General features: G+C 35.6%; 1 protein-coding gene across 3 annotated transcripts in view; it reads right to left on the bottom strand.

Annotated features, from left to right (window-relative positions):
- The window catches only part of XIRP2 (xin actin binding repeat containing 2), a 352,870-nt gene that overhangs the window by 44,987 nt on the left and 290,655 nt on the right, over positions 1–17,228 (bottom strand). For 2 of the 3 annotated variants that reach the window (XM_038001978.2, XM_073019779.1), the window contains 2 exons: positions 8,666–8,826; positions 2,928–3,062 (listed from right to left, as the gene is read on the bottom strand). In XM_038001978.2, the coding sequence (XP_037857906.2) occupies positions 2,928–3,062; positions 8,666–8,826 (296 nt within the window). Of the gene's footprint in view, positions 1–2,927; positions 3,063–8,665; positions 8,827–17,228 lie in introns of those variants that run through there. The other variant, XM_038001980.2, reaches the window with a different exon arrangement.

Genomic DNA, 17,228 nt, shown 5'->3' with positions numbered 1-17,228 from the left:
CTCACCACTCCTATTCAACATAGTGTTGGAGTTCTGGCTAGGGCAATCAGGCAAGAGAAAGAAATCAAGGGGATTCAGTTAGGAAAAGAAGAAGTCAAACTGTCCCTGTTTGCAGATGACATGATTGTCTGTTTACAAAACCCCATCATCTTAGCCCAAAATCTCCTTAAGCTGATAAGCAACTTCAGCAAAGTCTCAGGATACAAAATTAATGTGCAAAAATCACAAGCATTCTTATACACCAGTAATAGACAAACAGAGAGCCAAACCATGATGAACTTCCATTCACAATTGCTTCAAAGAGAATAAAATACCTAGGAATCCAACTTACAAGGGATGTAAAGGACCTCTTCAAGGAGAACTACAAACCACTGCTCAGTGAAATAAAAGAGGACACAAACAAATGGAAGAACATACCTTGCTCATGGATAGGAAGAATCAATACTGTGAAAATGGCCATAATGCCCAAGGTAATTTATAGGTTCAATGTCATCCCCATCAAGCTACCAATGACTTTCTTCACAGAATTGGAAAAAAACTGCTTTAAAGTACATATGGAACCAAAAAAGAGCCCGCATTGCCAAGACAATCCTAAGTCAACAGAACAAAGATAGAGGCATCATGCTACCTGACTTCAAACTATACTACAAGGCTACAGTAACCAAAACAGCATGGTACTGGTACCAAAACAGAGATATAGACCAATGGAACAGAACAGAGTCCTCAGAAATAATACCACACATCTACAGCCATCTGATCTTTGACAAACCTGAGAAAAACAAGAAATGGGGAAAGGATTCCCTATTTAATAAATGGTGCTGGGAAAATTGGCTAGCCATAAGTAGAAAGCTGAAACTGGATCCTTTCCTTACTCCTTATACAAAAATTAATTCAAGATGGATTAGAGACTTAAATATTAGACCTAATACCATAAAAACCCTAGAAGAAAACCTAGGTAATACCATTCAGGACATAGGCATGGGCAAGTACTTCATGTCTAAAACACCAAAAGCAATGGCAACAAAAGCCAAGATTGACAAATGGGATCTAATTAAACTAAAGAGCTTCTGCACAGCAAAAGAAACTACCATCAGAGTGAACAGGCAACCTACAGAATGGGAGAAAAGTTTTGCAATCTACTCATCTGACAAATGGCTAATATCCAGAACCTACAAAGAACTCAGTCAGATTTACAAGAAAATAACAAACAATCCCATCAAAAAGTGGGCAAAGTATATGAACAGACATTTCTCAAAAGAAGACATGCATACAGCCTACAGACACATGAAAAAATGCTCGTTATCACTGGCCATCAGAGAAATGCAAATCAAAACACAATGAGATACCATCTCACACCAGTTAGAATGGCAATCATTAAAAAGTCAGGAAACAACAGGTACTGGAGAGGATGTGGAGAAATAGGAACACTTTTACACTGTTGGTGGGATTGTAAACTAGTTCAACCATTATGGAAAACAGTATGGCGATTCCTCAAGGATCTAGAACTAGAAATACCATATGACCCAGCCATCCCATTACTGGGTATATACCCAAAGGATTATACGTCATGCTGCTATAAAGACACATGCACGCATATGTTTATTACAGCACTATTCACAATAGCAAAGACTTGGAATCAATCCAAATGTCCATCAGTGACAGACTGGATTAAGAAAATGTGGCACATATACACTATGGAATACTATGCAGCCATAAAAAAGGATGAGTTTGTGTCCTTTGTAGGGACATGGATGCAGCTGGAAATCATCATTCTCAGCAAACTATCGCAAGAACAGAAAACCAAACACCGTATGTTCTCACTCATAGGTGGGAACTGAACAATGAGATCACTTGGACTCGGGAAGGGAAACATCACACACCACGGCCTATTATGGGGAGGGGGGAGGGGGGAGGGGGGAGGGATTGCATTGGGAGTTATGCCTGATGTAAATGATGAGTTGATGGGTGCTGACGAGTTGATGGGTGCAGCACACCAACATGGCACAAGTATACATATGTAACAAACCTGTATGTTATGCACATGTACCCTAGAACTTAAAGTATAAAAACAAACAAACAAACAAACAAAAAAACCAGTAGAATGATAAAAAAACAAACAAAACAAAACAAAACAAAAAATTTAGGCAACTCTATATGTCCTGCAGATTAAAAAAAAATACATCCACTTCATTTCTCACTACAAAATTTAAGAATTACCTCAGTTGTCTCCTTCCTCATGGAAAACATGGGCCTACGTACAGCTGTTTACAGTGTAATTACTATTAAAAATTTTCAAGTCTGATGAGGTTTATTGCTAAGATTCTCACATTCAAAAATCATTAAATCTCATGACAGTATTTTGTAATATATAATAATGAAATAATGAAATCAATGAAATGGGAAAAAATTTTATATAAGATAACATTTAGAGGTCAGATTATGTGGTTTTATGTAACATCTGGGCTCTATTATTCAGTGTTTGAGGATTTTAAAGAAAACAGAAAACTCTCCACCACAATAAACAGCTGAATAATGCTTCCAACTTAATCTATGCAAGCAACCAGCAGCTAGTTTATTATGAATTATAACCTAGAAGCAGAGACTCAGTATAAACATTACTCTTAACAGTTCAATTTACCTGTTGACTAACCTAGACTACTTAATTTTCATTTATGTCTGAAACATTAGAAGATGAGAGGTAGAATATTCCAGCATGATCTCTAGAATTTGGCAAAAATGCTTCAAGTAAGTAAATAAATACATATATATGTCTTAAAGATGATTTTCTAAAACATTTCAAAGTTACAGTGTTTGTTAATGAGCAATGAAAATAAATGTATCACTAAAGAAAGGAGATTTCTACATTGGCACCAAAATGAGAGCATTTCAACCATGCCTGATTTACCTATCACCTGTAGTAGTATTACCTGCTCAGATCTGTTCTGATGTTGATACTGGTATTGAGCAAAGGTATTACGGGAAGAAGTAATTTCATCCTCAAATTGTTTCTTCACCTTGGCCAAACCACCAGGCACTGTACACATTTCTGATTCTTCCATCATCTAGGATGATTTAAGAAAAAGGAAAATTCAGCTTTATAGCTGTGCAGGATGGGATTCTCAAGCTATTTTTAAAATAGTTGACATTTATTGATAGGCAGTATCTTAAAAAGATATTCACATACACCATTATTTCAGTATGCCTTTAACAAAAACCTTAATAAATATATTCTTTCTGGGTTGTTTTCTCATTTATCAGTCTTTTGATATAAAGTCAGAAGAATCTTCAAAGTATTGAGTTAATTCTCCTAATCTCAGATAAATTTTGATGTCTGCAGATAAGACCTATTAGATTGCACAGTATTTCTCCTGTAATATACAGACTAGTGGATATTAGAATAATGGACTCAATTTGAACCCACAATAAAGTTGTCATTAAAATCCCAAACATCTATATAGGGAACACATTATTAAGAATAATTTTAAAATCATTTTTACTCCAAATTTTTTAAATTATTAAGGATGAACAAAATAGCCTCAGAATATTCCTTATGTAAAAATATTAATATGAGTAATGAGACTACTTAAGTGATTTTGTATGTATTAAATGACATATTTTGTCATTTAATGCTTCCCCATATTCTGTGAGATATGGACACCTATTACCCACATTTTAAAATAAGGAAATTGAGACTTAGAGAAGTAAGACAGCTTATTACATTCTCACAGCTAGAACAGAAGTGCTGGCACTGGAATTTCAATTCACATCTGTCTGTCTTCATCACTGGCCTCAAAGAATAGGCAGAAAACCAGCAGTTATACTACTCCAGGATTAGCACACCCCAGGCATCAGCTCTGAGCACTGGCATGTCAGAATCAGGGGACTTTCACATTAGAAGCGTTCTAGTCTACCACTGTCATTTCACAAATGAAAAAACTAATTTCGATAGGTATCATTGGAAGCAATTTGAAAAGCACCTTAGTAGTCCTGTAAGACCTATGCCCCTTCAGGAAGTGCAGAAGTAGCTCAGGTGCATTGGTTTTGATGATTCAGCACACTCCAGAGCCCAGCAGGCAGTCAAGCCCAGATGGGATAACTCTCAAGCAAACAGGCCCCATGCCAGCCTTCCCTCCTCCAGGAAGATTCTAGGTCTCCTTGCAACTGGAAGACTTGGCAACACTTCAAGTAAGAGCAGGTCTCCTGAGGTCTGACCCAGTCCTGACATAACCCTCAATGCCTTAAGACGTCGAAAGTAACTGAGGGCCCAGGAGCTGAGAGGTTTCTATACCGAGGACTGGGGACTTTGGGGTCCTGGATATTTACCCAAATAAGTAGTTTTTCAAATAGATATTAAAAACGTAGTGCCTATCTAGAGGTTTGGGTTTCCCATACTCCAGAATATTATAAACTAATATTTAGGATTATCTAAATTACTAGCAAATACTCAAATGGTGACTTTAGTAGGTTAATAACATATCCTCATTTATGTGGACTATCAAATATTTCAGAATATGCCTGCTGGCCCTTTGAGAAGAGATGATTGTACTCTTCTATGAACTAGGTATATATTGTATCAAATTTTGCAACAAACTTCAAATGTAAATCCTAATCAATTACTTCTAGTTGATGTATATTAAGGTCATAAAAATGTACACCACCCCTTTTGAAATTTAAGACACAGAGAAAAATGGGAAGGGTGAATTAAGGCCACAATATTTATTTTCCCCCTTCTGCCATTTAATTTATATAAGTGGCTTTCCTGGATAAATTATATATAGATAATATATAAGTATTAAATTATAGACATTAAGGTAATTATTAAGAAGAACCTTGCTGTTTCAAACAACTATTATGATGTCCTAATCATGTGCAAATTAATCTGGCAAGCCTTACTATTATGCTTACAACTGGATGCTCTCCTGGTAAGTGCATTTTCACAAAAAGATCAATTCTTATGCTGGACAGGTTGCCTCTCATCTATAAAATGGATTTAAAAACAGATATACCAGCCTGGCGCGGTGTCTCACGCCTGTAATCCTAGCACTTTGGGAGGCCAAGGTGGGCGGATCACAAGGTCAGGAGTTTGAGACAACCCTGGTCAACATGTGGGAAACTCCATCTCTACTAAAAAAGTACAAAAATTAGCCGGGCATGGTGGCACATGCCTGTAATTCCAGCTACTTGGGAGGCTGAGGCAGGATAATTGCCTGAACCTAGGAGGCAGAGGTTGCAATGAGCCGAGATTGTGCCACTGCACTCCAGCCTGGGCAACAGAGCAAGACTCTATCTCAAAAAAACAAAACAAAACAGATACACCCATTACTTTCCTTTAGCACTGCACTTTAGAAACAGACTATATTACACAAGGAAAAATTCATACAGTTGATTTTTCTTTTCTTTTTTTTTTTTTTTGAGATGGAGTCTTGTCACTCAGCAGTCCAGGCTGGAGTGCAGTGGCATGATCGCGGCTAACTGCAACCACCCTCTCCTGGGTTCAAGCGATTCTCCCGTCTCAACCTCCCTAGTAGCTGGGATTACTGGCACCCGCCATCATGCTTGGCTATTTTTTTTGTGTGTGTGTTTTAGTAGAGATGGGGTTTCATCATGTTGGCCAGGCTGGTCTTGAACTGCTGACCTCAGGTGATCCACCCACCTTGGCCTCCCAAAATGCTAGGATTACAGGCGTGAACCACCGCAGATTATTTTTAATAGTAGTACTAATACCATCCCTACTACCCTTGGTACTATCATTACGCTACTGCAGCTGCTCATTCACCCAAGTGAGACAAATCTTCTGAAATACGGTTCAGTGGTGATGCTAAGGCTTCCTTGTTCCACTCAGCATGTAGATGAAAGTTTACACACCAGAGATGCCAGGACTTGCCCAAGAAGCAGTCTGTGGCCATAACCGGGAGTAACGCTTCCTTGCTCAGGTGGGAACCTTTCCTGTGACTTTGCATTATTTAGCGTCATGCTCTAAATGTCCTAACTAATGAATGTTGTTATCATTGACCACATAACTGAAATTGCTTTGCGTTGAAACTTTTTATGTTTATTATTCTTCTGTGTTTCTTATTATTTGGCTCAGCAATAAGGTTTGGAATCTAATGGGTATGCTGATAATAATATGTTAATTTGAACACTTAACAGTTAAATCTAGGTAAATACATTACACTGTCCTCAAGTTCTTTTTACAAAAACGATTATTGGTTTATAGGGCATAAAAGAAATAATATAATTTTGGGAGTTGGACAGATAGTGCTTCTAATTCCAGGCCTGACAATTAAAATCTTGGGCTACAGCTCTTGAACTCGAGTTTCTTTCTTATAAACTGGGCCTAGAAATATTTTTCTCACAGATTTATTGTGAGTATTATAAAAGGTAAAGGGAATAAAATTGCACAGACTTGAAAATGAATCTGGCATTTTAATTCATTGTACGACAAGTGTTACTTTTCCCTCTCTTTTAGGGGGCTTCTACAGACCACCACTGTTTCACAGGCATAACTTTCATTTAGATACAACCAAATGCCATCTGATTGAGTCTAAGACAAGGAAAAATAGATTGTCTTTACATGTGTAAATATGATTGAAATATAGTAGATTCAGTTTGGGTCTGATTCTGTGACTTCCAGATTTTGCACTTAAAATTTTGGGCTAATTGTGGAGATACAGATGTAGTCACAGGCAGTTTCCATGATATTTTTGGTGTGTTGGGGGTGGCTTGAACAAGCATTTCATGCACATGATTAAATAAACAATTATTTTGCTTTGCTTTAGATATTTACCAGGATTCCGCTGAGATAATGTATGTGCTCTTCTTTCTCACAGTATTTGCTTAGGGCCAAACCATATAGTATAATATTTATTTAGGGGCCAAAAAGGCTTTCTCATTTAGGAAAGAGGAGGAAGTTGAATTCAGTTAGAAGTGTACAAGAGTCAAGAGACTAGGAATCTAGCTTGGCCTCCTCACTACCTAATTTTATAATCTCCTATAAGTAACTTTCTCTTGGTTTTCTTGTCTATAAAGTGTGCAGGGAAGAGAGGATTACTAAATTCTTTATATGTAGACGTTTTCAGATTAGCCCTAAAGTTTTTGCTTTTGTATTAAATAATGGGATCATTTAGTTTCCTTATGCGTCCAATATAAACAGTCCCTTTTTAAACACATTATAAATATATATCATGCCCTGATACCACTTTTTAAATGTATATTCTCATAGTAACTGGCAAGATCAATCTTCCTAAATCAAATATTGTTTATTAAATAACCAGTCTTTAACTAGGCATTTTCAAAATCATAAGTTCCTCAATGATCCAGCAGGGGGTGCCATCGAAGAAGACTGGCAGGAGGTACTGTAGTGCCACTGTTTATTTTGGAAGTGATCTAGATACTTCTGTCACTTCTGCACATTCATTCCAAATCTAAGCTGTGTCTAAAATGTATTTTAATGACTATGTGAAAACTTAAATGTCATCTAGAATTGCATTTTTTAAATGAATTTGGCACAATCAGCCTTGTCTCTAAATAATTTGTAAAGAAGCATGTTAAGTGTAGCTATTTTAATACACTACCTTTTTTTTTTTGGCTTCTCTCTCTCTCTCTCTCTCTCTCTCTCTCATACACAACTAGGCTAATTTGGAGATTATAATTATAAAAGAACTTTCTTATATTCCATTAAGTTGAAGGCCACAGAATACAGAACCCAAAAATTCTTTTGAATATGACTTTATAATGCATTGGCTCTAAATATTGGTGATCTTACCGAATCTTGCAGTTTCCTATAATCATAATTGGTTTATCAGAGTGTCTACATTGCTAATCTCTCTCATTTTTATGTTGATTAAACCTTTCCTAATGGATTTAGTACATACAGAGAAACGAGAAAAGCCAAAGAAATTATACTGCCAGTGAATTTCAATGAACCATGTATGAGACCAAGGAAGGTGACATGCAAACCCACATTATTAAAATTTGAAATTAATTCCCAACCTTCCTGAGGAGAATATCTACAGGTTAAGTGATAATGACGATAATAATAACAGATGTATACAGTGCCTTATGGCTTTCACGTAAATTGTCTCTCTGATTCCTCACCAAGACTCTGTGTGGTAAATGATGATCCCCATTTTTCAGCCAAGGAAACTGAAGCTCAGAGAGAAGTTAAGACAGTAGTTCAAGGCCGGGCGCAGTGGCTCACGCCTGTAATCCCAGCACTTTGGGAGGCTGACGTGGGAGGATCATGAGGTCAAGAGATCAAGACCATCCTGGCTAACATCGTGAAACCCCGTCTCTACTAAAAATAGAAAGCTGAGTACGCTGGCATGCTCCTGCAATCCCAGTTACTCGGGAGGCTGAGGCAAGAGAACCACTTGAATCCAGGAGGTGGAGGGTGCAGTGGGCTGAGCCATTGCACTCCAGCCTGGATGACAGAGCAAGACTCCATCTCAAAAAAAAAAAAAAAAAAAGGTCAAATTCACGCAAGTAATAAGTAGCACAGTTGAAACTTAAATTCAGATAGTCTGGATTTATTTCACACACTATTTTTGTACTCTTTCTACTTTAGCTCCCTGTCCAGTAGTAGTCTTACATTTCAAATGTAAAGAGGGAATTGGGACAGACAGTAAGCACATTGCCTAATGCAAAACCATTAGAAGCAGCTTACATTAGCAGAGAAGCTGCGGCAGTCACCCCTGGAAACGGCTGCCTGGTACCTTGCCATCCTCTCCTTCAGGGAGACCACTTCGTGGAGGTCTGACACAACCTCGCCCAGAGCAGCACTGTCTTCTGCAAATCCACTCTCAGGCTTATTAGGGCCAGCAATCGCTGAAAGCAAATGGAGCATGCTTAGATATGTGTGTTAAGCTTTAAGAAGAAAACAGCATCACCTTATAAATGGTGAAACATTTAAAACATTTGAGCTCATAAAATGGACTGTAGCATTTCACAATGTTTTCAATATCTCATGGTCATCTCCTTCAAGCTTTCAAGCAAAGTTACGAAATGTGTGTATAACAGCATAAAGTTAGGTAAACAGCAAAAATTTATCCCCCCTCCTACTCTTGCAATTATTGTGATGAGAAATATTTAGTAACAGATATATAACAACAATTAACATTCCTCAAGAACTATGTTTTGAATTTATGCTAAATTCTATGTGCATTTTCAAATTTACTTTGCTAACAATCTTGTGAGGTAGGTAATATTATTTTCTAAAAATTTATATAAGAAAATGGAGAGTCATGGCTATTAAAAAACTTTCCAAGGATCACACCTTTAATAAGTGGCAGATTTGAATATGGTTTGACAAAATCTTTATCAAGTCTGACAGTTGCTCATTTCTTCTCTCCTCACCCCTCAACCTTTAAGGAGATACGTCCAGCTAAAATATGCAAATACTGTTAATATTATAGGCTGTGGATTTTTTTTTTCTTTTCTTCATATGGGGAATGTATTACATAAGAAAGAAGAAATAGTATCATTAGAAACAGCTTTGTCAGGCACCCATTTCAGAGAGCCTGATATTTACCCATGAAGCCATCTACTTGGCAAAAAGGCAGGGTAGGAGGAATTATTTATCTGGAAACGGTGTGAAAGACTGAGTGCACAATCACAGAATAGCAGTTGTTAGAAACAGAATGATCTTAGAGATCATCCAACTTAACCCAATCTAATCAACTCCTTTTAGGCAGAAGAAAACATATGCCTGTTTCCTTATGTGAAAGGAACATAAGGACCCTCCATTGTTCTGTGATTCTCCAAGGCTGTTTAGCTTATGTATGCCAGAACTGATCTCAAAACTAGTTTTTCTTATTTAATCTAGTGATTTTTGTTGTCATCCCTCTGCTTGATGGTTTACTATTCACTCTTAGATGGTTTTGATTCCAAAATCATTTCAAGGGTATGATATAGGTATATATATATGTGCTTTTGTATATGAGTTTATGTATATGCATCACTCATTTATGCATCTCCTGCCTTCACTCTTAGGGCTGGTAGTTTCTGGGGCTTACGGGGTAGGGCTCTTTGTAGTACTTTTTATTTGGGTTGTTATAATTTAATCACTATCAACCAAGGCCCAAATAACCTCTAGTAAAAGACAGCAAAGCTGTTCCCTCCTCTCTCCTCCCTCAACTCTTAGTCCTCAAGTCGAACCATCTTATTGAATTGCTTGCTTTTTCTATTAGCGTCTTTAAGATTTATGTACACAACAGCAGTTAAGAACAATTTCTGTGGCCTAGAAAAAATTAAAAATCATTTTCATTTTGACACCTTCCTAGAGTATTTGGTTTTCCATAGAGACTTCTTATTCAGTAAACACTTTCATATATTGTAATTAAAATAGTAAAAATACTTAACATGCTACCAAAAAGATACAAAGCATAAAGGAATAAGACGTTGTATTATATGAATGCTGATTGTACAACACTGATTATATTTACAACAAATGCCAGTTATCTTTGAAATTCACCTGTCATCCAAAACCTCATAGCCATACAAAAGACTCCTCCACTTGATTCTGATAAAAAGAGATTCCAACAAATCACTGAAAGTCTTTCATATGCCAAGGAAAAGCTCTTTATTTTTCCCTGTGGATTATCTATCTGCACAGATGAATTCAGTTTACATTCAACTGTGCTGTTCTTACTTTGATGTGAATGAATGTCATATAGATTTTATTGTACATAACACCCTAAAGTTGTTCCACATTAAAATATAAACTTTATTTTGTGTGTTATCCATAAAAGATGCCATTCTTTTGGTAATCTTAATAGAAGTTCAGGCTTTTTTTTTGGCTAAAATTTACAAATAGTATTTAGCTTTCAAATACTTGATTTTTATCATTTTTTAATGACAAAATGCCCAACATTATTTGTCAAAAAGAAATCAGTGGGCTGAGTATTGAGATATTTGGATTCCATTGCTCATGGCCTTTTTGGATGATCATAGAAAAGACTTTCATTCTTTTTTTCTCTCTCTGTCACTACTCCCACCGCTGCCCTGCTTTTCCCCTATCAGCCTATCTGTGACTGCATACTCAGGTACAGTCTCGGATTAGAAAAATTACCTTGAACCAATAGGCTGTATCCACATTATTTCCTAACCTTCTAAGTCAATATCTATCAATTTCTTCATATGAAAAATGAGGTGATACTTCCTGCCCAGTCTACTATAATGCAGTGCGCCTGCAGCTGATAACACCTGATGTACATTTTTAGGGTACGTAAGTCAGCCCCTTCTTTAGGGATGTGGGGGATAGAACAGAGGAACATGAGGTGCCTGGCCTCATAATACTCAATTCCACATGTCTTAGAAGCAATTGAGTTTGGAGAGCAGTATAAATGAGTTGATGGTATTATTTAACGAAAAAGGAAACTTAGAGGAACAAATAAAGATGCTTATTGTCATACAACACTTGTGGAAAAATAGGGAATGATAAAACCATTAAGCGTGCAAGTCGGACAAGAAAGGAACAAACTAAAAGGCTAAAGTACTCTGTGAAAAGGAGGAAGGGAAAAATTGAATTTTCAAATGACCATTTCTGTTAGAAAGCATTATAAATATTAATATCACAAAATCATTTTGTTGGAGTTTCTGTCTCTGAGGCTTAGTGGTAATTTATTGTACAGAAGAGTAATCCAAAATCCGAAGTTCAGTGAATTCTCCCAAATCTCGAGTTAATGGTATAGCTGGGCTTAGAATTCATTGCACACTAAACATAGAAAGCATGCATTTATTCACATACAAGAAAATAATTTATAATCTATTCAAAACATTCATTCTTTGTGTAGTAAAATACATCCCACAAAGCAGAAAAAACATACAGAGAAGCACTTTGAAAGAAAATAAAACAAAATAAATACAATCTATTATCATGGCAACTATTAGATAACAAGGATAAGAATGTCTTTTATAAAGGTTTTGAGGTTCTTAGAAAAAAGATTTACATTTTAATTTTGATATAATATAAAAAGTCATATACTATAGATAGATCCAACTTATGCCCATTTCTACATTCTTAAATCATGAGAAATTGTGTGACTAGAGATATTTTTTCTCAACCACCAAACATATGCTTTTCTTCTGCAGTTTTTAAAAACAAACTAAATCTATTAATAAAATTTGACCAGGTTGCAGAAATTCATTATGCCTTTCTGAATTTTACTTTCTATGGAGAGTCCATGTTTAAAACATTTTAAAAACACACAATGGTACAATATTTGTAAGGCAGAACACTCTTCCTTTCTTGAACGATTATTCACATGTCTGCAGTCCATAACAGAAAGGATTGAATAGCAACCCCTCTGTGTTTCCTTGAAGTTGGTAAGATGTCAGAGACAGAAAACAGTGAGGAATAGTCAATGTAATATAAATTCTAGAATTTTCTCCTGCTTTTACAATTTATATAATCAGAGAAAGAATTCTTATGGATATGCACAGATTAATATACAGAAATATTTCAAAAGGATCATTGATAGATTTGTTATGAACCATCCTAAACTAGCTGTACAGGAAATTTCAAATTTGGAATTCAGTGATTTATAAAAATGACATGTTCTTACAACATTAAGAAGTGAAAAATCTATCCTCATTTCCTATTAAGCAATCATCCAACAATCTGAAATAAGTTATAAATATGATCCTAAAATTTTCATAGAGTTACAATTTGGAAATAAAGGTCAATGGCTTGATACATAGAGCTAGGGTCAATGTGTTGCTCAAAAATACTGTCAGATCCTGAAAAAAAAACTATGCAGAAGACACCTACTGTGTCTGGGTTCACAATCTTATTTTGCGATTGTCACAATCTTATTTGACACAATCTTTGTCACAATCTTATTTCTAAAGCCAGATAAATGTAAATATTTCCTATTACTTTCAAAATATGAGAGATACATTCTTAAATTGTAGTTGTGGATAGTCGTATGGAAAGGATGACTGTGTAACAATACAATTGACAATGCTGGATGAGAGATATATTAATACTAGGTGCTTTAAAAGTGGCTTAAACATTGCTTAAATTTGTGCGAGTCATCTCATTTATTTTCCCTTCTGCCTTCCCATTGTGGACAATGCAAAAGTCTGCAGAATAAAATGGAAAGCACTTTGAACTCCTTATTTCTTTCAGAGACTACTTGATAGTGTCTAGGTTGTGAGGCTGATGTGATATGAACCATGTCTGATTTTTAGCAGAGACTTGGCGAACGTGAAATCAGAAGACAAGACATTTGCCAAAGATGATAAAAGAACTAAAGATATTCAAGCATTTTGAAAAATTAAAATATACATTGAAGGCAGTAAATGGGATAATATATGCTACAGATTAGCAGCAATATGAAATATGGCAATGATGGAAAACAGAGGAAAATCCATACTACAGGCATTTCAACGTGAGGACGAGGAAGTAAGTAGAAGAAATAAGATATACTAGAAGAAAAAAAATTGCCAAAAATGAAATTTGGGCATAGATTGAAAATATTTACCACAAGCCAGGAATAAAGTTAATTTAAACATACCAACATATTGGCAAATCCTGGTGAACATTTTAAGTTCATGGAAAAAGAAAAATTCTATAGTTATCCAGATACATGAAGAGTATCTGTAATAAAGAAACAAAATTCAGATATCCTTAGATATTTCCTTTACAACGCCGAACACTAAAGGGAATTACAGAACCAGTTACTGGTTACTGAAATTATAGTTTTGTGAATCAGGGTCTACATGGGTCCAAGTTGATAACCATGTGAGAAGGCAACAAAAAGTCAAAAACAGACCATACAATAACAAAGGCAGCCCAAAGGAAAACAAAGGCCCTCAAAATATAATAAGGTAGACATAAAAATAGTTGTATTTATTTATTTATAACTAAAAGTATTAATCATAGAAATATTCAGAGGTCAAATTTCACATCGAAGGATGAAAACAACCTAACGATGTACCATGTGCAATAAATAGATGCAAAACAAACCATACAATTTAAAAAATATATTGAACAATAAATTACCAGGCAAATATAAATGAAGAAAAGTCATCATTACTATGCTATCTTCATACAAAGTATCCTTAAAAACAAATTATTCATATATTAAATGAGATAAAGGACCATTCCACAGCTAAAAGATACCATCCCACTATGAAGCTAGAATAACTGTGGACCACTACGTGCTAATTAGCACAGTACAGCAACAGTAAAAGGCCATTAGTAACAAGGAAAAGGAAACCTTTATGGGAAAATAATAGCTGCGGGTGACTTTACCATATCTTTCTACATATTGCCAGATGAAAGCTCAGAAATAAATGATTTTGAATTATATAATTAGTTACATAATTATATAATTGACAAGGTTTATATAATTAATTATATAATTGATAAGGTTTATTTATATTCATTCTCACTAAACAAATATTGATTATCTACAAAAAGCATAAGATACTTTCACTATCTTTCAGGGCTTTCAGTATAGTTGGAGAGACAGGGTATTATAGCCAGTGTGTAATGGGTTTGTTCCAGCTGAGTTGGAAGCCTACAGCAGGGACATAATCCACCTGGGTATGTTAGTGAGGCAGGTGTCAGGAAAGGCATCTGGAAAGTACAACATCTGTACTGAATCCTGAGGGAGTTGGCCATGTGAATATGTGTTAGAGAGAAAGATGCAGAAAGAGGATGAAACTGCAGCACTCTCAACAAATTGTGCTGGGAAAAACTGGGTAATGATTTGAGGAAAATATTAAGAGATCCCCACCTCACAGCATATTGCAAGTGAAATATCAGATGGCTAAAGAGTTGAATATTTTTTAAAATTATGAATCTTTGGAGAAATACAAGTAGTTCATAAAATGGTTTCAACTGGACTTTATAAGCATAAAAATTCAAAGTAAAAAATATTTTCAGCAAAATTTATAAGAGAAAATAAAAATTAGAAAAGGATAATTATAATAAATACACATACTTATTTTCATTAAATAACACTGATGGGCCAGAAAAAAATGCTAATATTGAATAATGGATAAAGAACTTCAAAGAATGATTTACAAGTGAAAACTTCATAGCAAATATTTATAAAGTGCTTTCTATGTGTCAGAATATGAATCCATTTAATACTCTCAATCATACTAGGAGATAGAGGCTATTTTATTTTTTATCTCTATTTTACAGATAAGGAAACAGACAGTTTCTAAAACCTGCGCCAGTTCAGACAGCTGGTGAGTTTCGGAGCTGGGAAGGGAAGCTCAGCAATCCGGCCCCAGGCTCTGTGACAACTCCAATTCTGATGCTACCTATGCCACCTATTAAGAAGGACAGGTGTTCAACAACAAACAAAATTACTATGCTCAGTAAGCAAATGAAGGAAAAGTCAAACAACAAAGAGATGCCTTTTTCTGTTAGGAACTGACTCATATTGCACATACAATAAAAATATCCATAATATTCCCAGATGGCTAGTCCAGTGTATTATTGTGACACAAAAGAAATTCTAAGGTTAACAATAATCCAAACTGTTTAGCAGAAAAAAACAGAATTTATTATTTTTTCTTTGAAATATGCTAAAATCAATGTAATCCCACCTAAGAACCAGGCAAAGTTTGCTGGTGAGTCCCGTGGAAGCCTGCAAAGCTGAAGTGATCATAGATACCAACTTCAAGAAGGCAAGCACACTTCCGGTGACACATCAATAGCTTTGCTACTTTATTCTGGATGCTCATTATAAAGAAGTCAACTGTTTAGTTCCTGAAAAAAAATTGATTTAGAACTACATTGGGAGAGTGATAAATTCTGTCAAACCTAAATACATGATCTATAACCCTGCTTGAATTTGTGTGCAGGGTATCATACCAATACACATATCATAGACTCAGAGCCATTAGCATGAATAAATTTTTCTATAATTCTTAATATTTCAAATCCCTCAGCTAATAATAAAATTCATCTCTTTTAAGCATTCAGAATGCTACTGCCAAGTAAAATTTGTAATCAATTTCAGTTTTATATATTCTTATCCTCATTTGAATATTATAAAACCAAGAAATAGATGGAGAATAAAATGAAAGCAAGTGTACAGCACAGTCCTGTATTAATTCAGAGTTCTTAAAAAAACATGGAGAAGAAGGGCGAGGGAATAAAAATGAGTGGAAGTAAGCACAAAAACCAACTTGTAGCATTTTTTTCCAGCAAATGAACACAGTGAGTCGGATTCCGTTTCTCAAACTAACCTTCCTGTGATCCTATTCCCCCAAAATGCATTGTGTTATTGTATGTGTACTTGTCACCTTCCCAAAAATCCATCCATTTATGTGATTATTTGGGCTTTATACATTAACAAAAGAAGATCTCTCATGGTAATAAAAAGGATTAGCTCTTGCTTTCTTACTAAGTCTGTCCTAGCTAGTATTCTCCTGGTTCACCAGATACTGGAAGTGATTCTTTAAATCCAGTTGCCTGTTAGAGGAAGAAGACAAAATTTAGCATTGTAGTAGACAGAACATTGGTCCCCCAAAGATGTTCACATCCTAATCTCCAGGATCTATGAATATGTAACCTTACATGGCAAAAGAGATTTTGCAGATATAATGAAGTTAAGGATTTTGAGATGGGAAGATTATCCCAGGTTAACCAAGTGGGTTCAATGTAATCACAAGGGTCCTCATAATTGAAAGAGGGAGTCAGGAGCATTAAGACAGGAGATGTGATGACAGAAATGGGAGAGAAAAGAGATTGAAGATTCTACACTGCTGGCTTTGAAGATGGGAATAAGGTCCACAAATCAAGGAATATAGGGAATATAGGCAGCTTCTGGAAGTTGGGAAAGGCAAAGAAGCAGATTCTCCCCTACAGCTTCTGGAGGAAAGTTGGCACAGCCAACACTTTCCTTTTCTCCCAGTGAAACCCACTTTGGACTTCAGACCTCCAGAACTGTAAGAAAATAGATGAGTGCTATTGGAATCTGTTGCATTTTTTGGTAATTTCTTGCAGCAGCAACAGGAAACTGATACAAGCATTCACTGTACACATACATATGTCTGTCCAAGTCACAAATTGCTACATACTGGATACTTTTAAATGTATATTTCAGTTCCTGCTCCCCAAATTGCACAGACACATAAATATACAAACCACTATGTGATGGAGCCATCTCTGAAGTTACTCTTCATGTTCCAAAAAACAAGTGTCTGCCTTCCTGATAAGACTCAGTTTAAATGTCCATTTAGATTCTAATCTCTCTGAATAA

This window comes from Chlorocebus sabaeus, chromosome 10, assembly GCF_047675955.1.
Source record: "Chlorocebus sabaeus isolate Y175 chromosome 10, mChlSab1.0.hap1, whole genome shotgun sequence".
NCBI lineage: Eukaryota > Metazoa > Chordata > Mammalia > Primates > Cercopithecidae > Chlorocebus > Chlorocebus sabaeus.
Note: the sequence above shows the minus strand (reverse complement) of the source record. Positions and strands in the feature narration are given on the sequence as shown.